The sequence below is a fragment of the Carassius gibelio genome, chromosome A17 (genome assembly GCF_023724105.1).
Source record: "Carassius gibelio isolate Cgi1373 ecotype wild population from Czech Republic chromosome A17, carGib1.2-hapl.c, whole genome shotgun sequence".
In the NCBI taxonomy this organism is placed as follows: Eukaryota; Metazoa; Chordata; class Actinopteri; order Cypriniformes; family Cyprinidae; genus Carassius; species Carassius gibelio.
Window position 1 is genome coordinate 12,504,287 of NC_068387.1, and position 25,359 is coordinate 12,529,645.

General features: G+C 35.3%; 1 protein-coding gene across 1 annotated transcript; it reads left to right on the top strand.

Annotated features, from left to right (window-relative positions):
- Window positions 1-9,900: 9,900 nt before the first annotated feature.
- Window positions 9,901-25,359, top strand: LOC127933482 (potassium channel subfamily K member 2-like). Its single transcript, XM_052530511.1, has 6 exons — window positions 9,901-10,206; window positions 13,991-14,108; window positions 18,905-19,065; window positions 20,240-20,426; window positions 20,576-20,715; window positions 22,572-25,359. The coding sequence occupies exons 1-6, from the start codon at window positions 10,018-10,020 to the stop codon at window positions 22,893-22,895; spliced, it is 1,119 nt and encodes a 372-aa protein (XP_052386471.1). The 5' UTR covers window positions 9,901-10,017; the 3' UTR covers window positions 22,896-25,359.

Consider the following 25,359-nt stretch of genomic DNA (forward strand, 5'->3'; position numbering starts at 1 on the left):
CTGTAGACTTTTCAATAGGCTCACAGTGTGAGAAGAGGTCCACAGTATATCTACTCGTTTGCATTCAGTTCACAGAAAGAGAGAAAATAATCTCCAGTTTTCCCTTGCTGCAGCCTGTGTTTTGAGTTCTGATAGATATTTTATTTCGGTCTCTCATTATAATGCTCCCCTTCACCTCACTCTCGGTCAGCGAGATCTGGGGGAGAAAACCAATTGATGCTGAGACAACACATCCATCCAAGCTATAGGTAGAACACACCTCACCCTAGTAATGGGTCAGTGAAATATTCAGTTAAATTGACACTTCTAGCTTCCACCTGGGATTCCAGCCAACCGCCTATAACAACACACACATACACACAGAAAATAAGTAAAAAATACATAAAAGAAATTCAAGAAGCAAAATGCGGAGTAGCTGTCCATCTGAGATCTAAAGTGGATCAAAAACAAGGCAGCATAGATGTTTGTGAAAGTTTCTCTGGCTGTAGCAGTCATATCCTTGACTGTACTTGGGAATTACAGTCAAACAGCATGTGCCGACTCCTCATCCCATCCAATCCCAGAGGTGACATGATGTCCATTCTCATCCTTACCTTCGACTTCAGAATTCCCCAGCGGAGCTGTAGATAAGCAGAAAGTGGCACGTAACTGGAAGTTCCTGATAAGTCTCATCTCTTCAAGCTCAAGCATAAATAGGTAAAGAAGACCACCAATCAACATTCACGTGAACTGCTGTATTTCTCCCAATCTTTTCCTCAAAACAAACAAGAAGAAAAACCTTCTATAGGTTAAGAGCTAAGTCTATTCTTCTGGTACTATATTTTCCATTTCACATTCAAGGCTGTCAGTGGTCTTTTCTGGAGGCATTGTTCAACAGTCGCGAATTTCCTAAAGGGCTGTAATGGGCTTTATAGCCTATATATTTAATTTGCATTGGCAAAGTGAAGGAGGCTCTTAACCTCTATGAAACCTTCTAAATGGTGCACTTATATTCCACACTTGTAGTCCATTGCCAAAGCAGTACAAGGCAACTGGTAAGAACATAAGGACCCTGTGAAATTCAACATTGGTAGCTGCTTTGTAAGTGTCATCTTCCTTGATGATGGATGTGATGATGGATGAAGGATGTGCTCCCCAGAGATGTTCTATGCGGGAAAACAGTTTGGGCACTTATGATTACAATCCATCTGCTCAGAAAGGAAACTTTATAGAATGTACAGTAACAACAGAGAACTTAGAGGCTTAACAAGACATAATGTTTCATGAACGCCATCCTTTTTTATGATAAAATACAAAGTCTTGGAAAACTTTTTTTTTTTAACCATGCCTTAATAAACTACATCATCTGTTTACGAGCCTTTTATGTAGAGATTTTTAATTTGAACTTTGTAAACACTTTCCAACTCAAACTATGAAACTGTGTTTAAAATGATGATCATAAAAAAGTGAAATATCCAAAAGCCATTTCAATATTTAATGGGTGAAAATGGCATATTTTTATTATTATTTGTTTTATTATAGCTGTGATTCAGTTCTGATGTAATTCCACCTCATGAAAAGAGATGCTTCTAATAGAGATTTTTCAAAAGGTATAAACAAGGTGAAAGGTGAAAACAGCATTAGTGAAAAAAATGCTAGGTATTAAATATGAATCATGTGATGTGTGAAAATTTCAAAGAAGAAAATAATTTTATGGCAGACTTGACAAAATGACAGAGTTCTCCTGAGATGTTTATACAGTATTGTTCAAAATAATAGCAGTACAATGTGACTAACCAGAATAATCAAGGTTTTTCGTATATTTTTTTATTGCTACGTGGCAAACAAGTTACCAGTAGGTTCAGTAGATTCTCAGAAAACAAATGAGACCCAGCATTCATGATATGCACGCTCTTAAGGCTGTGCAATTGGGCAATTAGTTGAATTAGTTGAAAGGGGTGTGTTCAAAAAAATAGCAGTGTGGCATTCAATCACTGAGGTCATCAATTTTGAGAAGAAACAGGTGTGAATCAGGTGGCCCCTATTTAAGGATGAAGCCAACACTTGTTGAACATGCATTTGAAAGCTGAGGAAAATGGGTCGTTCAAGACATTGTTCAGAAGAACAGCGTACTTTGATTAAAAAGTTGATTAGAGAGGGGAAAACCTATAAAGAGGTGCAAAAAATGATAGGCTGTTCAGCTAAAATGATCTCCAATGCCTTAAAATGGAGAGCAAAACCAGAGAGACGTGGAAGAAAACGGAAGACAACCATCAAAATGGATAGAAGAATAACCAGAATGGCAAAGGCTCAGCCAATGATCACCTCCAGGATGATCAAAGACAGTCTGGAGTTACCTGTAAGTACTGTGACAGTTAGAAGACGTCTGTGTGAAGCTAATCTATTTTCAAGAATCCCCCGCAAAGTCCCTCTGTTAAAAAAAAGGCATGTGCAGAAGAGGTTACAATTTGCCAAAGAACACATCAACTGGCCTAAAGAGAAATGGAGGAACATTTTGTGGACTGATGAGAGTAAAATTGTTCTTTTTGGGTCCAAGGGCCACAGGCAGTTTGTGAGACGACCCCCAAACTCTGAATTCAAGCCACAGTACACAGTGAAGACAGTGAAGCATGGAGGTGCAAGCATCATGATATGGGCATGTTTCTCCTACTATGGTGTTGGGCCTATTTATCGCATACCAGGGATCATGGATCAGTTTGCATATGTTAAAATACTTGAAGAGGTCATGTTGCCCTATGCTGAAGAGGACATGCCCTTGAAATGGTTGTTTCAACAAGACAATGACCCAAAACACACTAGTAAACGGGCAAAGTCTTGGTTCCAAACCAACAAAATTAATGTTATGGAGTGGCCAGCCCAATCTCCAGACCTTAATCCAATTGAGAACTTGTGGGGTGATATCAAAAATGCTGTTTCTGAAGCAAAACCAAGAAATGTGAATGAATTGTGGAATGTTGTTAAAGAATCATGGTGTGGAATAACAGCTGAGAGGTGCCACAAGTTGGTTGACTCCATGCCACACAGATGTCAAGCAGTTTTAAAAAACTGTGGTCATACAACTAAATATTAGTTTAGTGATTCACAGGATTGCTAAATCCCAGAAAAAAAAAAAAATGTTTGTACAAAATAGTTTTGAGTTTGTACAGTCAAAGGTAGACACTGCTATTTTTTTGAACACACCCCTTTCAACTAATTGCCCAATTGCACAGCCTTAAGAGCGTGCATATCATGAATGCTGGGTCTCGTTTGTTTTCTGACAATCTACTGAACCTACTGGTAACTTGTTTGCCACGTAGCAATAAAAAATATACTAAAAACCTTGATTATTCTGGTTAGTCACATTGTACTGCTATTATTTTGAACAATACTGTACATTGCTGCACATTATTAATAGGCAAATTAAATAAACTAGTGAGTGTGAAAAGACCATATTTTCTGAAAGTGAAAAGCAAACAGCCATCCATTCATTATTTATGAATGGAAAAATAAAAATTTCTTTGTAGTTGTTTCACATCAACTACTAAATTATTGAAGTATTTCACCTGTCACCATTTCACTTTCAATGTAATGTGTTTTGACATGGAGATGGACTGAAAAAACGTTTGCTCAGGAGAACGTTCCCACTGACCACACTGTATGGTGACCCTTCATGCAATGTCAGTGTTTTTCTATGGCATAGCATAAGCTCATTCACGTGCATGGCAAACAATAGCTAAATATTTTTGTTACTCCGGGTAAAGGGGCTGCTACTCAAAATGTTATGTAACATGGATTAGACCGTTATCTTGCTGAGATCAGAAAACAGACCTCTATTTATATACTGTGTGCCCCTAAAAAAGAATAGGCACTGTTTAACTTTCCAGTGCCGGTGGATGTTCTCCCTGTCAGTCAGAGAGATGCACACTGAGACAGCAGTTTGACATTTGACCCAAGTGTTTTTTCAAGTAGTCAAGTGAAGTGAAGAGTGAAAGCCAATAAATGGACAAATGCTAGTGATGAGCTTAAACCCAAATGTGCTGTGCATAAACATGACATTTTTTTTTTAATTCTGCAAGGCCAAACAGCAGGAAGTAAAGGCATAACAATACTGCAAGACCTACAGCCCAGGCTGATCTAACATGTTTAAACAGACATAGGGCGAGTAAATTAATCTTCATTTTTGATTGGACTATATCATTATGCCAAATTAAATTAAATTTGAAAATATACATAAGAATCACTTTACATCTCTTAAAAACAAATATACAAGACAGATGTGTGCTGGTTTGTGGTAGTTTTTGCTCTGCAATAAACATTTGTATCTTTTATTTGATTCTCTCTAATAGATTATGCCACGTGGTTGTTGAACAAAATTTAGAAACACTTTTTTTTTTACACTGAATGTGTGTGTTTTCACTCAAGAACTATGTTTTAATGTTTGTTTTAATGAGATATTCATCAAAGAATAAAAATTCTGCACAACAACCAGGGTCTCTTACATGGAAACTCTTTGATGTCACTGTAAAAAAACAAAAAAAAGCACTAGATTTATTTCTCATAGTGTGAGAAATAATATTACAGGAACCTCATTTTCAGTGCATTACAAGGAAGGATGTGCTATAAATAGAAAATATGACACTGTGTCCCTGCACCTTTTGACCTGAAATATATCTTAGTGAAATGTTAAAGTTTTGGAGCAGGGCATGGTTCATTTCCATTATGTTGGTGTTTTATTATTATTTTTTATTTTTATTTTTTTCCTAAGTGCTATACCACTAACACAGTCCCTTTTTCCCACTTTTCAGTATCACAATTATGCTTTTGCCCGCCATGAATAAGATATAAATAACTTGATAACTGCATCTAACTGTTACATAATCTCTATGAAGATACCTAATGTTGTAAAATATCATCATAACTGTTGTCCTGTGGCTAGCCTACAGTCTCAATACAATTACATGGTGCATATTTTTCTGCTTCCTGGCTGTAAAAATGGATTTACGTGGAAGACCATAGGTCAAATTCTCATCAAAAAGAAATATCTTTAATTAGAAGCCCGGTACAGTGTAAACACAACTCTTCTCTGCAGGAGTCACAGCACTAACTTTAGTTTAATGACAGTTTGTGTGCGCGCTGCTTAATAAACTAAGCTGACAGGAGTCAAATGCCACTGTTTATGCTTCTTACACCATATTACAGTTTTTTGAAGATGTGACTAGCACTGTAGACTTAAGACGTAATGCCACGAGACAGCAGATGTAAATCCTAATTATAATCCTTTGCAGTTCTGCAATTGTATTTGTTCAGCCTGCAAGTAGATACATTTGGGTTTATGATATGATAAAATTATATACATATATTTACAGTCAACAGTTCATTGTCAAAAAATACGTTTCATGATAATACCAGCTGCGAGTAGGCCTACATTATCCCCAAATAAATTATAATGTGTTCGTATATAACATTGTCATGAACATGCACATTTAGTCACAGCAAATGACTAATTATTATTATTATTTTTTTTTTTTTAATGAGGGATTTGTAGACATCAATATTTTTAGATTTGTGAAGTAAATATGAGTTTTTAAGGAGGCAATTCTGTTACTGTAACTATTGTTATTTACCTCATAACATAACATGACACTTATAGCTGAGTTGTAAAAGACTGGATATTAAAGATATGTTCACAGCACTGCAAAACTGTTGATTGAAATAGGATCCATACATGAGTAATATGGTGATTCCAAAATCAAACTCGCAGAGACCAGCCGCAGTTCATGGGGGTAGTTTATGAACACTGTGAGCATGGAATATGAGTGCACATGTGCCTTTGATGTACCTCTGTCATTGCCCAAAGGACCCTTAATTTTAGCAACCTCAGTGAGAGAAAGTGCCATTGCCAAGGTGAAAAGACAAGGGGAAAAAGGAAAAGGAAACAGACGCTAGCGTATATGGGAAATGATGGTGACTTTAAGTTTTCAGCACAACTGTATTTTAAAACTATGATGTCTTAACATGAACTATGGGAACTATCAGCTATGATAATTCACTACATCATCTCTACAGTTTGTGCAGTTAAAGCAAGGGCAGTGGTTATGCAAAGTCAAATAAACTCTTTAAAACTAACACATTATGCATTCATATACACAGTAAACACTTGCCACAAACACACTGTATGCAGTTACTGTCATTTGATTTTGAAAAAAAACATGTCTGATCATGTTCAAACAAATATATGAGGTAGAATGCTTCTTCCCTTAAGCAACATTGTGCCTTTTCATTTTCATCTCAATGGGAGATGTATTAGGAATGCAGGTCTTTAATACATTCACAGCTGGAACATTGCATGCACCAAAGCCATTATGGAAATTTTGTTGTACTGATGGATGGTTTGAACTAGAATGGCACATAAGAAGAATATATATCAGTATTTTAATAAAAATTTGTCAATGCAAGCTGCATAAATATTTGAAATCTGCACAGAAGCAGCCTTGAACAGTGTTTTGTTTTGTTTTTTTTGTTTTTTTTTTTTTTTACAAAAATGTAACTCTACACAAGATGTACTCCATAAGCGAGAGAAAACATTTCTCTCATATCTCTTAACACAGAATATACAGATATTAGGTTTGTAGTCCTAAAACCTAAAAGAACATTTGGAGTTATAGCCTATGGGTTTTTTATTGGGATATATTTCCAAATCTTTTCTAGAACATAAATTACAAACATGCCAAGCCTAAGTTTTAAAGCGTCTGTGTTTTTTTTTTTTCAAATATATAAATAAACAAGGACAACTACCAGAAAGATATGAATTTATGACAACCATTAGTCCTTTCTACTCTGTTCATGATACACTTAAATGCCCATAACATTTTGGACAAGAGCACTTTCCCTTTATCGATGACTTTGACGTATTTCATATTGAGGCATTGTTGTTACCAGTGCTGACAAATTCCCGAACAAATAACTCTTATGAGCCGGTGTCTTTTTTAATGAATCACAAAATACAGCGTGATCAAACCTCTTTGGAGTGTTACAAGCTGATTGTGCATAGATAAGATCTCTGAAGTTGCAAAGACTAAAGTCTCAAAACCAAAGATATATTCTTTATCAAAGTTAAGGCTCTGCCACGCCCCCTAAAATGGCTCATTCAAACATGCCCAACATGTCTACATCACTATGTGGAAATATTTGCATAATGCTGCCCAAATGTTCACGCAAAGAAAGAAGGCGTGGTTTCAGTAATCGCAAGTATGTGTGTGTGTGAGAGAGAGAGAGAGAGAGAGAGAGAGAGAGCGAGAGAGACGGTCACACAGTGGAGTCAGCTAACTGTCCGTGGCTTTAATGGTAAAACTAAGGACATTATTAACTGTCTTTACATTTATTTTGAAAGAAGAATCCAAGAAGAAAGAAGAAGAATCAGTCAATCACAACACACTGGGTCAGTTGGCCAATCAGAGCAGACCGTACTTGTCAGAAGGAGGGACTTTGTAGAAAACAAGAGAGGCGTGGAGTTTGAGAGAGGCTTGGCATAGAGGACCTACAATAATGTGCAGTATTTGAAAAATAATGTGTTTTTTGAACATTAAAGCATATCAACATATTCTGTAACACCAAATACATCAATTAATTATCTTTAAAAAAGCAACCTATGACTCCTTTAAATAAAAAATACAACGCAGACAAGTCCGATTCTCAAAACACTTTCAAGAATAACTCAGACCATTCTGAAATAATCAGACTCACTTAGCTTCCTTATTCACAAGTTTAGTTTCGTCATAAAGTTACTGGGTTGTTTGTTTGTTTTATCTGCTTTGTTGAACTCTGAATTTATCTTTTAAGTTGGCAATAAGCTGCTGAGGGTCCTTCCATCCCATAACCAAATATTTATTCTTCAAAAGTACTTGAATCGTTCAGAAGAATCGGAACCAGAATAGTTAAATTCCTCGCGATTCCTTATTTCCCTATTTCTGACAGGCATGCGATGTGACCTGCGCATGAAATCCTGAAACCTGCCCACAGTTTGCGAACACACGGAGAGCGCGGAGACGGACATTGAGCGCGCTCATGATGAGAATAGCCCGTTCAATTACCCGTGTGCCCCCTTTGGACACTCCCTTCTCACTCCAGTGCTTACTCGACCACGAAATCCAGCGCTGGATTCCAAGATACTACTGCTCGCGTGGAGATTTAAAACTGGACAGAGGCATGATAGTCCAGAACAGAAGACGGAGGGATGCGAGTGCGTTTGGTGCCATGATTAACATCCCGTTTTTGCCTGTGTGCTCCTGAGAAGAACGGAAAGACAAGTCAAGTGTTCTAGCACTCAAGCCAGCTGATGAGGAGCAGCAGGAAGAAGAAACTGACAAAGTAGTAAGTGCGCAGTGTTTGTTTGAATAATTTAATTGTTTATCATGTGTTGCATAGCCTAAATTTGGCACGATACTTAACCCATTCAGGCCTGAATTATGTTTGTGGGACATTAAAATATGGTCATGCTTTAATTATTTTCGAAATGTAACCATAACTGTTAACAATAATCAAAATAATAATTTTTTTTTTTTTGTTCTTTTTCTTTTTTGATAGTTTTTTCATAACGTGTCGTAACGTATATTGTGAACTATAGTAAAATCTTAATAATTATTTGTGCAAGAGTTAATGCAATATCATTGTAGATTTGGTTCTAAAATCACTGTTTCATAAAATTATAATTATTAATAAAGTAGCTGGAATTAAGTCTCAATGAAAGCACATAAAGGTAAAATATAACAGTAAACACGTAAAACAGTGTAGTACGATCATTGCAATGCACTTGCTACAAAGGTGATGGCTATTGGATTGCATTCTGCAGGGTCTGAACCTGTAACCTTTCAGTGACCAGCTCAGATTATGTATCACAGCGCCACACCACCCACACAACTTTGACATGTTTCCAGATTTGTAGGAGGAATATTACTGCAATCAGTTTTGCAGTACAGCGCTGCCTATCATAAAATAATACAATTCTTTAATGTTATATAATGACTTTTTAGATTCAATGTAAAAAGAGATGACAACAAAAACATTTTAAAAACACAAAAGAGAAGTGATTTAAATGGATCTGCTTATGATTTAAATTAATGAATGGAAAACAATGAAAACGTGGACATGCGTTGCTGGAGCCCTCTGGGGCTTCAGTAGCTAACAGATCGTTAATAAGCGTTGAGGTCTGAATTATGTACAGAGGGAAAATCTGAAACTCTAAATTAGTGCTAAAACATGTTTTGCCTGCATGGCAAAATGCATACTGGCTACTAGTGAGGAGAACATTATGTTCACTATCACTGGTTTGAGAGGCTTTTCACACTTGTTTGGAACACTGCATAAGTCAGTGGAGAAAGAAACAAATTAAATTCCTCTCAGATGAAGGGCCAATGTCACTTCTTCTATGATGTCCTTGTATAAAAATCCTCCCAAGTTCCCTTTTAAATGCTTGTAATTAGAATTAATCAGTTAAATGTTTGAACATATATCATGAACACAATATTCCTACAAACTCAATGTACAATACTCAATGATTTTGATTCACAATAATAACAAGCTATAAATGTACGTCCATAATCTAAATCATATTCATCACTGTTTTTAAACCCTGCAGACTGTCTGTGCTTTTCATAGCTGCTGCTATTATTTATTAATGGAGCCATGTAAAAAACATGAATGTGTTTTTTTTTTCATGTACAAAGATACATGGGAAAATAATGTTATAAATATCGGTAAACAAAGCAGAACTCTTTAAATTAAAATACAGAGAATTATTAAAGCTTCATCAGCAATCATTTCTTTAAAATGTCAGCTGCCTTTTATAACCCATCTCTGTCTCTCTCTCTCTCTCTCTCCTCGCTCTGTCTTGCCCTCTCTCTCCCTTTGTTCGCCCCAGTGGCTGCACCTGATCTTTTAGATCCTAAATCAGCCACACACAACACCAAACCACGGCTGTCATTCTCCTCCAAGCCCATTGTATATAACTCGGGGGATGATTGTGATACCATAACCACCGTAATGAAGTGGAAAACAGTAGTGGCAATCTTCCTGCTGGTTGTTCTGTATCTGATAATAGGAGCCACGGTGTTCAAAGCCCTGGAACAGCCCCAGGAGAGCACTCAGAAGTACCTCATCATTCAAGAGAAAATTAACTTCCTTTCCAGGCATGCCTGTGTCAATGCCTCTGAACTGGAGGACCTGGTCAAGGTACAAACTCCAATTATTTACCTGTGTGCTTGAAATTAAAATGCAAAGTATCTGTTTGTATGGGTAAAAACAGTCTTCTGGATATTGATTCAAAGCATATAGTGGTTTTGTCTGCAGGATGTTGGGAGAATAGACTAATCTTTGCCAAAATCAATAATGACAGCTCGGAAGTTGGCAGAAACGGTCTGTAATCTGATTAATTGGAGCCAGAAAACACAATTGGACATAAATTGTTCCGTGCATGTTGTTCTGTTTCTGAAGTATGATGCAGTGTTATTTCTTCAAAAGATTGTAATACCAAATCATAAACATTTCAGATCAATCTGATCTGTTTTGACTGTATTTTTGTAATATTCATATGCTTAAAATAATGAATACACTTTATCTGCTTTCCAAATTGGGGTTGCTGGCAGTCGGGTCTGTCCGTTTTAGTGAGTTCACTTAACACTATTTCACCTGTGTGGAAATTAAATGCACTCTTGACATTACATCACTAATTAGCTCCGTCTTGTGAAGTCTGTGGTATTTACCTTTGTGCAAGAAGTAGACTGAATTTAAAGTGACATTTTATAAGTGCAGAGATTTTTGTCTGCTCTAAAATGTACTAAATCGTTCTAGTAGAAATGTAAAGGTCTTGGATGATTGTGTGTCATTAGCTTTCATTAGCAGTTTTCATCCACATTTTTTTATGTGAATCTTGAAAAAAAAACAGGACAAAAACAAAATGTGAATCCAATTTCTTAAATGTGCATAAAATCATGTAAATTTGGGATAGAAGTGCTGCTTTTTGTATGTTTTTTTTTTTTTGCATGTAAATAAATACTTATTTTAATAATAAACATTAAATTTAAATGTAATTTGCAACTTGGATGGAAACTGTTTATTTATTTGTTATATTTGAAGAATATTTCTTTGTATGATTTGCATACTTTTAGTGCATTTGTAGTGTTTTGTTATTTGTTAAAGTAACATCCTATCCAGTTCTCTGATTGCCCATAATTCTACCTTTTCCAACCCCTCCCCATTTTCTAGCACCCCTCCCCCTTGACATTACATTGAATTACATCCCAAAACACTGCATTCACCTACTTCCCATCTCTTGATTACTGGTGTTACGATGCTCACGCTCACACACACCTCTGAACAAATGTTTTTTGCTGCCAACAGTCCAAGTCCAGTGGTGATTGTGCCGACACTTGGAAGGTGTTCACAAACAGGAAAACTTCCCCGAAGAATGAATGGGCTCTCTTTGTCTCTCACTTTTGGCTGAGCTCTCGTGCAGCCAGCTGGGAACAGGAGGCGTTGGGGAGCAGATGGGATACGCTGAGGGGTCTTACTGCATCCCTGCTATACTGTATATAGGCCAGGAGAACCTGCACACTCATGTGCAGATGTTTTTGAAAGTGTTTACATTCACTAACTGCTTAGTGAAATGTGCTCAGTTTTGTTTTGTTTATTGATTGATTTTTTTTTTTTTTTTAGCTACAGATTTCTAGGCTGTGAGAAATGGTCTGGAATATGGAATAGGTCAGCAATAGCATGGCCAACATCTGAATTAAAATTACTTTTACTTTTAGGGCTAATGTGTTGTAGTAACCTAATGTCACATAATTAAAAAAAATGTATATTTAAACACCTTATTGCAATGTTGCTGTTGCATACTGCTGGATACATTGCTGGTGCATACATTTTAATTTTGATAATTCAATAGCAATCTTATAACTTCCAACCACAATAAAAAATTTGCAATGCAATTTGTTGTTTGAATATTAATTGCAATTGTATTTTTAATGTTTGCAGGGCTATGTTTGTTATCTGGACATTACATTTTATAATTAAAACTTTATTTTTCAACTTTGCAATGCAGTTTACTTTTCTTAACTTTATTTTCAGTCTTTGTAGTTTCTTTTTTTTATCTGAATATTACATTTAATTACTGAAACTTTATTTTTCAGTTTTAAGTTTCCCATTATTTGGACATTATCTTTTAATTGCAATTTTTTATCTTTGCAGTGCAGTTTTTCAATTATCTGGACATTACATTTCATAGGTGCAACCTTTATTTTTCAGTTTTGCAATGTAATGCTCAAACAATGGTAAAGTGCATCTCATTATCCCAACTTTTAAAAATTATTATATTATTTTTCAGTTATTTGGACGTTTCATCTTAATATTGCAACTTCATTTTTTATTTGTTAATGTTGCATAATTTGATCATTACTATTCCGAACTTCAACTTAATCTTTTAATCTTAGCAGGTCATTTTTTTTTTTTTTGACTATACATATTATTTTGCAACTTTATTTTTCATGTTCAATTTTACATTATTTGGTCATTGCATATCACAATCGCAAATGTATTTTTCTATTTTGTTATATAATTTACCATTATTTGAACATTAATTTTATTATAATTGCAACTTTATTTTAACAATTTTCCATTGTTTCAACATACATCTTGTAATAGCATATTTTTTTTTTTTTTTTTTTGCAGTATAATTTTCTGTTATTTGGACATTATTTCTTGCAATTGTATCGAGATGACCATAATACATTCTTGCATTACGTACATATACTGTAGAACCCCAAGTCATGTTTAGCTGAGAGAGAGAAATAGTGAGTCAGCTAGCGAGTCAGCTACAAGTTAAGGACCATGGACAGCTCCACTTTTTTAGTCCTTCATTTAGTTTAATTTCTAAAATATGCATACTTATGAAATGAGAACAGAACAACTCCAGCAAAGCTTTGACCGTCCACTTACTCTTAAGAGTAATTTGAGTCTCTAAAGTTTTAACTTACCGATTTAAAAACAAAACAACAACTCTTTAATGAACCATACATTCCCTAAGTTTGGAATCAATCCCATCTAGTACTAAGTCACTTTAGGTCTTCAGGGAACACAATGATCAGAGAAGGAGGAATATCGATCCCAATTATGCAAGGATCGCTTCTTTAAAAAAACAGGCACAGTCTGAAACACAAGAAATACATGAAGTATAATATTATCCCTGCTGCACAAACACAGGCACACACATTTGATAAGGCAGCCATTTACTATAACAGATTTGACAGTTAATTATATTACAGATTCAACTCTGTCTTAACTCCCAACTGACTCGGTAATGTGTGACGTAAAACCAGAGATGCAGTGGAAGACTGATCAAGAACAGACTTGTGTCTTTATTTGAGGCTTTGAATGTGGGCAGTTGGAGCCAGTCATCCTGTTCATTCAGAGACATGCAGTCTGCTTTAGATTTAAACATGTTACACACAACTGCTTCCCCTGGGCTTGTACTGAAAATAGCATTGTTGAATAGTGTTCCTGTAGCTCAAGTGGTAGAGCATTGTGCTATCAAGTGCAAGGTTGAGGGTTTGATTCCCCGGGAACACATGATAGGTAAAAATTGATAGCCTGAATGCACTGTAAGTCGCTTTCGATAAAAGCGTCTGCTAAATTCATAAATTTAATTTAGTGAATGCAAAATATAGTGTTCAGTTTCTAAATAAACATGTCCTGTGTATTCATGTTATCCCTTACCTGCTGAGCATTTGTCATCATTTGATCACCTTCATGTCATTCTGACCCTGTAATATTGGTCTTTATTTTGTGAAACATGATGGCAGGTACTAGGCAGAATGTCTCCTTTTGTGTTTCACAAAGAAAGTAAATACAGAGTCAGTATGACATGGTAAGGGAGTAAATTATGTCTTTTTATATTTCTGTGATCTATTCCTAGTTTAAGATTGTAGTGGTTTGTATCCCTGACCTGTTTTCTCATCCACAGCAAGTGGTGTTTGCTATCCGGGCCGGGGTCAATCCTTCGGGTCACCCCTCCAATGAGAGCAGCATGTGGGACCTCAGCAGCTCCTTCTTCTTTGCAGGGACTGTCATCACCACTATAGGTGAGTAACAGCTGGACTCATTAGGAATTCTCTAATTGATTATTTAATCGATTAGTGGCTTTTTGAACTGCATTATCACTTCATTAAGGTGACAAAAGCAACTTGGTGAAACAAGTTTTACTTAGAGGGCCTGGAAAATAAACTGAATAGACAAGAAGAAGGGCTGCATAAATAATAATATTTTCGATTATAGTTGCTGCAATTCATTATTCTTGAAATGTATAACTTACAGCATTCCATTTAGGTGTGCTCCTGTAAGTCACTCAGCTTGTTTTTAGTGTATAGGTTCTTCATAAATATTTTAGTAAGAAACCTCTTATGCTCACCAAGGCATTTATTTGGTCAAAAATACAATAAAACAGTAATGTTGTGAAATATTCTTCAAATTTAAATAACTTTTTTTTTAAATCTATTTTAATGATGTAATTTATTCCTTTGATGGCGAAGCTGTATTTTCATCAGTCAGTACTCCAGTCTTCAGTGTTACATGCTCTTTCAGAAAACACTTTTTCTGATGTATTGATTTGTTGCTCAAAAACATTTCTGATAATTATAAAAAAAAATGTTTTATTATTAATAAAAGTTCCAAAGAACAGCATATATTTTGCGAAATAGAAATCTTTTGTAACATTCTAAATGCTTTTACTGTCATTTTTATCAATTTAATGCATTGTGACTGAATAAAATCATTCATTTCTTTCTTTAAAAAGGTGAAGAATATGACATGCAGTTACATAAAATAAGTATCTTTAAGGGACAGTATATACAAAAATAAAAATTCTCTCATCATTTATTCACCTTTATGTCTTTCAAGACCCTTTATTTCTTTATTTCTTCAGCAGAACACAAAGGACTAATAATAATTTTGGGTAAACTGTTTGAACAATTAAAATGAGTTGTTTACATTTTATTGTAAATTCTATCGAATTGCAGTTAAAATATCAAGTATGATAATCAACAGGAAAAATATGTTTGTAATAATAGTGTAACCCTGATTATTTATGGACATATAGGGTTATTTTACATACATGTAGGGTTATTTAGGGTCTACACACTTAGCACATTATGGATACATCTCTCACTTAATAATCAGCAGCAGCATTTTTCATTTTGACTTCACTGAGGTTGTGTAGGAAATTGCATTAACGTTATTTAATAAGCTTGATTAATGAACCTTAACAAATCCTCTGGACAGCTTTGACTGTTCCTGAATTCATGTGTACAACACCTTTGAAACCTGCTGGAACTCAGCCAAGTAGTGGATTAAAGAGCAAGCCCCCTTCATCAATCCCCCCAGTGTTCTTCTTATGTTGTGAAGTGTAAAGTGCAGTTAATGAAGCGAACGGGTCTGATAGCTTGACCTTATATGCTGATGAAAGAGGCCAAGGTCTTGGAGCTGCTTCCCATCATATTAGATCTCCAGGATTTGTATAAATGTTCAAAAGTCTGGGCTCACTAACATTTTTGTTTAAAGAATTTAATACTTTTATTTAGAAAGGATGCATTTAAATGTTCACAAGCAACAGTAAAATTAGAGAAGATTTCTGTTTCTTTGGTTCATTAAAGAATCTTGCAAAACAAATGTCACCGTTTCCAGAAAAATTTTAAGAAGCACAAGAGTTTTCAACACTGATAATAACAAGAAAAACTTTTTTTGCACATCAAATCAGCATATTGAATGATTTCTAAAGGATCATGTGACACTCAAGACTGGAGTCACGGCAGATGTTAAAACAACATCTTGTTGTTTTCAGTTATTTTGCTTTCTTTATTTTATTTGTATTATTTTATTTATTTATTTTATTTGTTCACATGAAATGAACATCATCCATCATCTTTTATTTGTGTTTGTGTCACCTAGGGAAGTCATTCACAGGCTTGGCCTTCAAGGCTCATTTGTTCATCAATAGGCACCCAAATAATCTTTCTTTTTGTCACCTAAAAAAAAAAAAAAGCAATTTATTGTAATTTGAATGAAAACCTGTCAACTCCCCCGTCCACCCCAATCAGCAAAGACACACACTTAAACAAGCACACACACACACACACTTTTGTCCGCATGTCATCTGTTGGTGAGAGCATTGCATTCACTAATACACATGATTGCTGAAAATGTGCCAATGCTGAAGCCCTCACAAGACACACTTGTGTGTTCATTAAGCTCATTCAGACACTGTTGTTACATCAGGTTTGCGTCAGTCATCATGTAGTGCTGCTTCACTAATGAGGGTGGCATGACATTTTTTGCTACTTGTGTCAACTGGACTTGTTTTGTGTCAGCACATGATTTCTCACCAAACTGGACTGAGATTTCTGTCAGTTTATTGCTAAGAACCGATATTATCCTGCTTTTTTAACACATGATTTCAGTCATTTAGGTCTTATGATTCGTGAATGTGATCATGGTGCTGATTGGTTTAGATCAGGGCATCTCAACTACTTTTTTCAGAGACATTTTATTCTGTAGTCCTGCCATTTCTTTTAGGACTTAACAAAGTTTTTATTTTGTTCTGGGTTATTGAAACCAGTGACTCAGATTTGTGCTTGATTTTCCTATATTTCACAATTTAAATTATATCCAAAACATCAAAAATATGAATGACCCCAAATAGTGTATGTGATTAACAAATGTCAGACTTAAAGACAACAGGGGTGAGTCCATAAAGGTGGCACGGGGTGGCAATTTCCAGCCTAAAAATCAGCTTTGCCACCTCATTTGCCATCCCGAAGCAGAGTGCAATGAGAGCAGAGTGAGGAGACGAGCAGCGTGATTTTGACTGAAGCAAAGAGAACTTCTTGTCAGTGCTGTCCTGTGATTTATCAATAAAGTTGCTTAGAAACAGAAAGGTTATAGTGAAAATTCCGGTGTGCTTTAGGTAATTAAAACCCACAGCTACACTGTTACTAGATAGATGTTGCACAGACACTCTCACAAATGCATTCATGTTACAACACCAAACCCATCTAGCAAGCCTGTGATTACTCGTAGTGGTAGAGTGGTTAAGAAACCTGTACAACCGTGTACCTGGTGGCAAGCCTCCACTTTGGGTTCTAGGTTCTCTGACTTATCAATTATTACATGTTGTTTGTCTCTAGTTAAGGTCAGGAAATTAGATTTTATCTGAACAATGATGAGTTTGCCCATAGTATTGTTTGTATCAGGAGAAAATAGAAATACTGAAGCCATTAACACACGTTATAAATTTTTACTGCTAAGAAGCGTACGTCCTTATAGTTAATCTGCTGGAACAAGTATATTTTTATCCAGCCATGAACATATTTGGATCATTTTTTACAAGAGAGACTATGTGTAAAGACATTACAGTTATTCATCTCCATTGTGCCATGTGTAATTAAGGTTGTCTCACAGATAACCACTTTTTATGGGTCTTTCAAGGTTTATTTATTTAATTAGATTTCAAAGAGGACAGAATGCATGAGGAGAGATTGAGCCCAGTTAAAGAGCTTCAAGTGAAATGGAGATGTAATGGGATGGAGGCTCTTGCGGAAGTGCCCCCCACTGCTCTGCTGCTCTCAGGGTGGTTTTGTACAGCGGCTTAGCTTTTTGCTCTTGTAATTGCTTAAATTCTGCTGTGGTACAACCACAACTACTGGTATTCTCGCTGTCTCTAACTCTAAAACTTTCTTGCAAAACAATGAAGAGTCAAGTCACATTAATGTCTAAAACAGCTCTGAAAGACAGTAGGGTCATTATTTAGCTCAAGCCAGTTCAGTGTTTGTTCAGTTCATCTTAATATTAGTGAAGTTCATCAATCTGAAACAAGTTCAATATAGCTAGCATTTCTAAAGAGTCCCAATCATAGTTTCCAAAAACGTTTTTTTTTTTTTTCAACCAGCACCAGCAGTTTGTAGTCTCACTGTTTCAAAGGAAAATTTGAGTAGAAATTAATCTGAATCTACATAAATTGTGGCATATTGTTGATTACACAACAAATTATTTAAACTCTTTCTCACACATTTTCAAAATCAAGGTTACAGTGAGGCAGCTACAAAGGAAATAAATGTAGACGACCTTTAAAGCGTTTAAAAGCATAAAAACACTTATTAAATCTTCTGTGTATTTTTAGAGTTGCGGCATTATGTTGTCATGGCAACAAAGTTGTAAAATTTGTAAAAACAAAAACAAAAGTGCTGTTGTTTGAGCTTAACTTGTACTGAACCCAGAAAATCCCTTGAAGTGAACCCAAAGATTGAATCCTTGACATTAAACTGATTATTATTTTATATTTTTATGCCGCTTAAATCAAGACATATGCCAATGGGTGAATCTGATATCAAGTATAATTTACCGAGCCTCACCGCTACCATATCTGCATAAATCACTTATTCCTCCTCTTTCCATGAGGCCTGAATAAATATTAAAATGAATGCATTTGCACATGCAGCTGAAATTCATCCTAGTTGCGTTTCATTCATCGCATTTGCATTTCTGTAATGATTTTATCTGCTTTGCTCTCGTGCTATAGCTAAATTTAGGCATTGAATGGTATTCACTAGGAGACTCTCCATGTAGGCAGGAGAGTACAGCTCTAATGTTTCCTGACAGATAAATAAGGCATCTCAACATAAATTCCCATAGAGCTGTCTGCACACTAAATTAAATAAAAATCTCTTCAATGCACTAGGGGAGTATGGTTTGAACATTTTCTGCTATTTGACTCAACAAAATATCTTCAGAAAGCAAAGTATTACCTATTTATTTCGGCAGATTATGCCCACACATTATGCCTGGGATCATCAGAGCCTTGCTGACAGAATGACTTCTGTTTCTGCAGGCTTTGGAAACGTCTCTCCACACACTAAAGGAGGCAGGATCTTTTGCATTATCTATGCCCTGCTGGGGATCCCTCTCTTTGGGTTCCTATTGGCTGGAGTGGGCGATCAGCTGGGAACCATATTTGGCAAAGGAATCGCCAAAGTGGAAAAGATGTTTGTGGTGAGTGTTTCATTAACTTTAGTGGAAATCATTTAGCAAAACTATAAGTATTCCTCACAGGATATTCAAGATTAACACAATTTATAATCTACCATTTTAATCTATGTTCAATATTTTACATAAAAAATATCAGAAATTTTGGAATACATTTTTTTTTTCTGAACAGTATAAATAGCTCTTCAGGTTAAAACACTAGATTAGATCAGTTCTGTGAAATATTTATTTACCACTATGGAAAGTCAAAAGATTACATCTAAAATTAATATACCATTCATTTAGAAAAACAGTCTGTGCTCCTCAAATCCCTTTCATCAGAAATGTACTATATTGTCTTCACTCAATAAATCTCCTGTGGCTCTAAAATAATGATTGTTTTGCAGAAAGGCTTGCTGACTACTCTTTACCTGGTTTTGTGGTGCCGTCACATTTGATGATTCAATGTAATTACTTAAGTGCTTCTGGAACCATCTTGTTTACACTCGGTGCACATACAGTACACACTTTTATTCTCTGCTGAGCTGTTGTGCTTTTGCGGAGGAACAATTTTGAGCATTGACATGTGCGATGAAGAGCACAATATAGTATTTTTCAATGCCGTCAATGCAGCATAGTGAATTATTTATTGCTGGTGCACTCATTCTTTTGTATAACATAGTAAACAATTCTTGAAGGTTGAAGGGAAAAATACATGGTTTTCAGGACAAGTGTATATTTCTCAAACTCTACTAAACTGAGTGCAGCCTTCTGTGCTGTGTTGACACTTTTCTACATTTTATTGCCTTTAGTTACGTAATGAATGATTGTTTATGCTAATGGTTATTTGCAGTGTTTGATTGGACAAAACTCTGTGTAGTGCAGCATGAGTCATCAGTTGCCTTTGTCCATTTTTTTTATGATCTATATTTCCTACTTTTTTTATTTTTTATTTTAGAGTTCACTACTATATAGGGTTCCTCAAAGCTTAAACACAATGTTTAAAGCCCATAAAACTCTCACTTTGATTTCACAGGGTATTTAAACTAGTTAAAGGCTAATACTTAAGCCAGGCAGATTATTAGTTTTCAGACGGTGTCTGGTCGAGTATTGTAGATGTCTGTCAACAGTGATTATAATGAGCTTAACTGTTTTTCCACCCAGCATTCTGACCTCCCTTCTCCTCTGTTTTTCCTCTCAGAAATGGAACGTGAGCCAAACTAAAATCCGTGTGACATCCACGGTCCTGTTCATCCTGTTTGGGTGCCTGCTGTTTGTGGCCCTTCCCGCCCTCATCTTCCAACACATTGAAGGCTGGAGCACTCTGGAGTCCATCTATTTTGTTGTCATCACTTTAACCACTATTGGATTTGGAGACTTTGTGGCAGGTGAATGAAGACACTACTTTGTTCTTTCAGTCCCAATTTCAAGGTCCCGTGTTCATTTTTGAAAGCAATTACATGCCCAGAAAAACAACACAAACTGAAATTTAGTCATGAGTTCAGTGGATTGATATGGGTTTATTTATCTCATTTAGGAGGCTCTGAGATTGAGTATTTGGACTATTATAAGCCCATCGTGTGGTTCTGGATCCTGGTGGGTCTTGCCTACTTCGCTGCAGTCCTCAGTATGATTGGAGACTGGCTTCGGGTCATCTCCAAGAAGACCAAAGAGGAGGTATGTGATTGCTGAAAAAAAAAAAAAATCTTACCAGCCCTCAAATTTTCAATGGTAGTGTAATTTATAGTGAATTATTATAAAATTTTAAAACTGCACTTACAGCAGTTATATTAATTTCCTGATTTTAATTTCCATTTTGATTCTATATGGAATGAAATCTCAGATTTAAATTTGAATACAATTCTCCATTCTATCTGCAACCTAAATATAATTTGAGGAATTAAGTGTGGAAATGTAGGGCATACCCAACTCAGACATAAATGCACAACCTTTTTTCTGTACATATGCATTTTTGCCAAGGAGTTACATCCCAAAATTTTCCATCACAACTGTGATTTTTCTCTTTATAAAAACATGCAAGGAAAGTCTTTCATAAAAAGGAGAAATGTATGCCTCAGTATTCTGCAGCTGTGTATGAGGCAGCAGATTACTGTAAATCTGAACCTGAAACCTGAGTCCGTTTTCACATCTCACCAGAAATAGAGGAGAAGGAAGTGCAGTGAAGGATTAATATGAAAGATCTGAATGACCCAGTTCTGCTACCTGATTCTCATCCATAATACATCACCTTTCGGGGTCTCTTAAATGCCAAAAGGTGCTGTGTAGTACACACTCATATTTTCTTCTACATCAGGAAAAAAATTCTCAAATTATAACTTTTCAAGAGTCCTGTAGGGAGCCAACTTACCATCTAATGACCTCAGCAGAGAGGAAAGCAGAAGTTGCTTGTTTACATTCATCTAATATTCTCATTCGTTTTTTAGTTTTTGTATTGTTTTTCTATTACAGCTACTGTTTTGAGAGGCATTGTTTCATAGTCCACCCATGCAAGTCATCTTGATATTGTCAAGGCCCATAGTGAACTATTTCTTCGTGAATAAATTATAGTGTGATTATAATATATTTTAAGAGGCTTCCTGGTAGTAGTGCATCAGCAAAATTATATTATCAAACATTAAAGAGTTTTACCATGTATAATTTCTGTATGTTTTGGAGGTTTGGTAAGTAGTTATGAACATTACTGATCCTAAAATTGGAGTGCATTAGCAGATAGATGATTACACTGTACTGTACAAAGAGTGCATTATTCATCTAGGATGCTTTAAATTGCTCTAAAATACTGTAAATGACATATATAATTTTACAAACGGCTATTTCTATTTTTCAGGGGCAGGAATAGGGTTAGGATTAAAAATGCTGTACTGTATTTACTCAAATAAAAAAAAGAAGAAATTATATATATATATATATATATATATATATATATATATATATATATATATATATATATATATATATAATTATATATATATATATATATATATATATATATATATATATATATATATATATATATATATATATATATATATATATATATAATTATATAACAGCTTGGAAATTATGACAAGTTTCATATATATAATATATGATAAAGTTCAGCTTGGCAGCTTATGCATTCAAACAGTTAAAAGCCAGAGTTAAAGTTAAAAGCCAGAGACAGTTAAAAAGGAATTAGACACACTTAAATTGTACATGATAAGCCTAATAAAAGCCCATTAAAAGCCCAATAAAAGCTATTGAATGGGATTGAGGGGGCCCTAAAGATCCATAGCATCTCTGCACATGGTGGATGAAATGTAGAGTCTTATAGTAGTACTCTAGGCCTGAATTACTTTCTATAACACTCCCAGTTGCAAGCTGAATCAGCCCACATGCTTCTCATTCCCTCGAGCTGAAACATTTTCACAGAAAACAGGTTTTTGAAGTTCTGCTTTACACCTCTTAAATGTTTCTAAACACATTTGACACCCGACTGCGTTTGGTCCCACTGAAGATTCTCTCTGTTCCAGGTGGGAGAGTTCCGCGCTCACGCTGCAGAATGGACAGCTAATGTGTCAGCGGAATTCAAAGAGACACGTCGCCGCCTGAGTGTGGAAATTTATGACAAGTTTCAGCGAGCAGCGTACATCAAGCGCAAGCTGTCATCAGAGCTAGGCCAAAACCCAGGACAGGACATGATGCCATGCAAGAGAACCCTGTCTGTAAACTTCACAGATGAACTTGAGAAAGATGGTCTCCCGAGCTTGACCAGAAATGGCAGCCTGTACCTGAACGGTCTTACCCCGGACTGCCCCGATCACGGCAAGATATCCATCATTGAACATCTCAAATAAAGCTCAAGCTTCTCCTGCACACGCGAAAACAGAACAGGAAGATACATTTGTGTCTACAAAAGCTATATCAGGAGCGTTCATATCTTTCCTGGATGTAGACTGATCTACTAGAATCAGTGAGAGGGTGACTTTATGCCTTGTGACAGTCAGATGAATCTGTCTATACATTTTGTAGGAATTAAGATGTTTGATAAAGTCTTGTGTTCTTGCACAAAACATGAAAGCAGCTTTTATTATCCAGTGAATTATATTCGTGCCTTAAAATCACCAGGAATGGACTTCCCAGAAGCTGCTACACTGATACTGAAAAAGTTTTTTTTTTTAATCTTGTCCAAACACAAGCAAATGTAATTGGTTTTTGGATGTGTATCCCAAGCCCAGCATCTGTGGTCGTCTGTTCAAAAACCATTACAGGGTATGAGGCAAGAATATCTGAGCTTTTATGCTACTGACAGAGCTGTGACTGGTGGTTCACCAGTTTAGTTTATATCTTTCGTTAACACATGGATTTTTTTTTAAATCCACATACACATTCTGTTTAAAAGCAGCTGTGACCAACAATACATGAAACAATGCTGGAGTGGAGGAATCTCAGCTTGTTTCATTGCATTAATTTAGATGTGATTTGCACCAATAGCATGATTCTGTAAGCAAATGAAAGTTTTTGACTGAATTGGTCATAATTGGAAATATGTCCAAAACACAATCATTAACATTTCATTGGCTGCTGAATAAAGAGAGTTCTGTATTAATGCAATGTATAAATATATTTATAGCATAAATACATTGTATGGCAGTTATATTTGCCTTAACCTGCACAAGGTTTAAAGTGATAGCTCAACCAAAAATTACTTTCTGCCATCATTAACTCAACCTTATGTTGTTCCTTATGTATATAAACTTATTTTAACCATTTGACATTCCACTTTAATTTAGTTGAACAGCATTTACTTAAAGAACTAAAACTGAAATAAAATGAATTAAAAGACATTTTTGATTAGGGAACAAATTCACTATTAACAAAGAGTTTCCATCAATAAAGTTGTAATATGCTGCTTATTGATAGTAAGTAGTGGTTATGTTTAGGTAATGGACAGAGTTCAGGGACCTAGAATATGCTCATGGAGAATAAGACTTTAATATGTGCTTTATAAGTACTAATAAACAGCCAATATGCTAGTAATATGCATGCTTAGAAGCAACTTGCTATAGTTAGAATAGTGTTCCCTAATATAGCATGTAACCAAAACTACTAAAAATGACAAAAACACAATAAAATTAGTAATCATCAAAATTAAAATGGAAAATATACAGTTCAAAATATTAACAAAACTATAATAGTATCTCAGTGATTCTAACATAACTAATGTAACTGACTTTCTTCATTGTAACACAACAAATCATTCTTTTGATATGAATTTTTTCAGTGAATTGCTTTCAGATTTAGTCATGAAAATCTTATGGTTTAAAATGGCATTAGTGTGAATAAATGATGACAGAATTTGACTTTTAGGTGAAGTTTTTCTTTCAATTCACTTACTTTAAAGCCAAATGTCACTTGATGACAGTGGAAGCTGGTGAACAGAAGCATGGCCAAAGATAAGAGTGTTTTATCACCGCTTGAGATAAAACTATGACTTTTCAGACTTTTCTTTTGTCACAAGCAACTATTTTGTCATATGTTTTTAATAATAGCATTTATGTGCCATTATGTGATGCTTTGAGGATTAAATGTACTGGAGGAATGACCATGAATGTTCTGTCAAATGCATAAAGGTTTTGTGTCAATGCTAAGTGGATAATATACAATAATAATAGATTTCAGACAAATAGATTGCATATAACAACCCTCAGTAGACTGAAAGAAAAAACAAAATCAATCAGGTGCATACAACCTTTTAGCTTTCTTTTTATTATTATTATTGCAAAAGCTTTATTTTTTACACATGAACTGAAACATTGCCTGTATCATCTCTTCATAGTGTATTATTAGGTTTTCAATGAGAAGTATGAATGGAAAGACTTTCAACACCAGCTAAACATCCAGTTCATTACACTTTTTCAATGATGAAATGCGGTTTATTCAGACAAGATATACTCATTTCATTGTAATGATATTTTCTGGTTTTAGAATACTGAGAAACTGGAAAATCGAAAATATTTTTCACTATTTTCTTGCCTAGATTTTAACGCATTTGATTTGTCAGCTGATTGTCAGAGGATCAGTGCCATACTTACTGTAATAACAGTATGCTCATCTTGCCTTTGCTCTGTTTTCACAAGATAACTTTTGAAAACTTGTTAAGCGTTGATTGTTCTTGCTATGCTAATATCTTTGTGCTTTTTTTCAGCAGCATTTTTATGAGCATTTCTTGAGCATTATTTGTGGTGTTTCTACACAGTTTTAAATCTCTGTGCTTTGCCTTTAAAGAAGCAGAATAAACAAACCAATATTCGTATTCTT

What these genes read in the sequence shown, in the direction of transcription:
- LOC127933482 (XM_052530511.1), top strand. Translation starts at nt 10,018, where the DNA reads ATGAAGTGGAAAACAGTAGTGGCAATCTTCCTGCTGGTTGTTCTGTAT. An exon ending in AAGTGGAAAAGATGTTTGTG is followed by an intron (nt 19,066 to 20,239) that starts GTGAGTGTTTCA and finishes TTTTCCTCTCAG; the next exon opens with AAATGGAACGTGAGCCAAAC. An exon ending in ATTTGGAGACTTTGTGGCAG is followed by an intron (nt 20,427 to 20,575) that starts GTGAATGAAGAC and finishes TATCTCATTTAG; the next exon opens with GAGGCTCTGAGATTGAGTAT.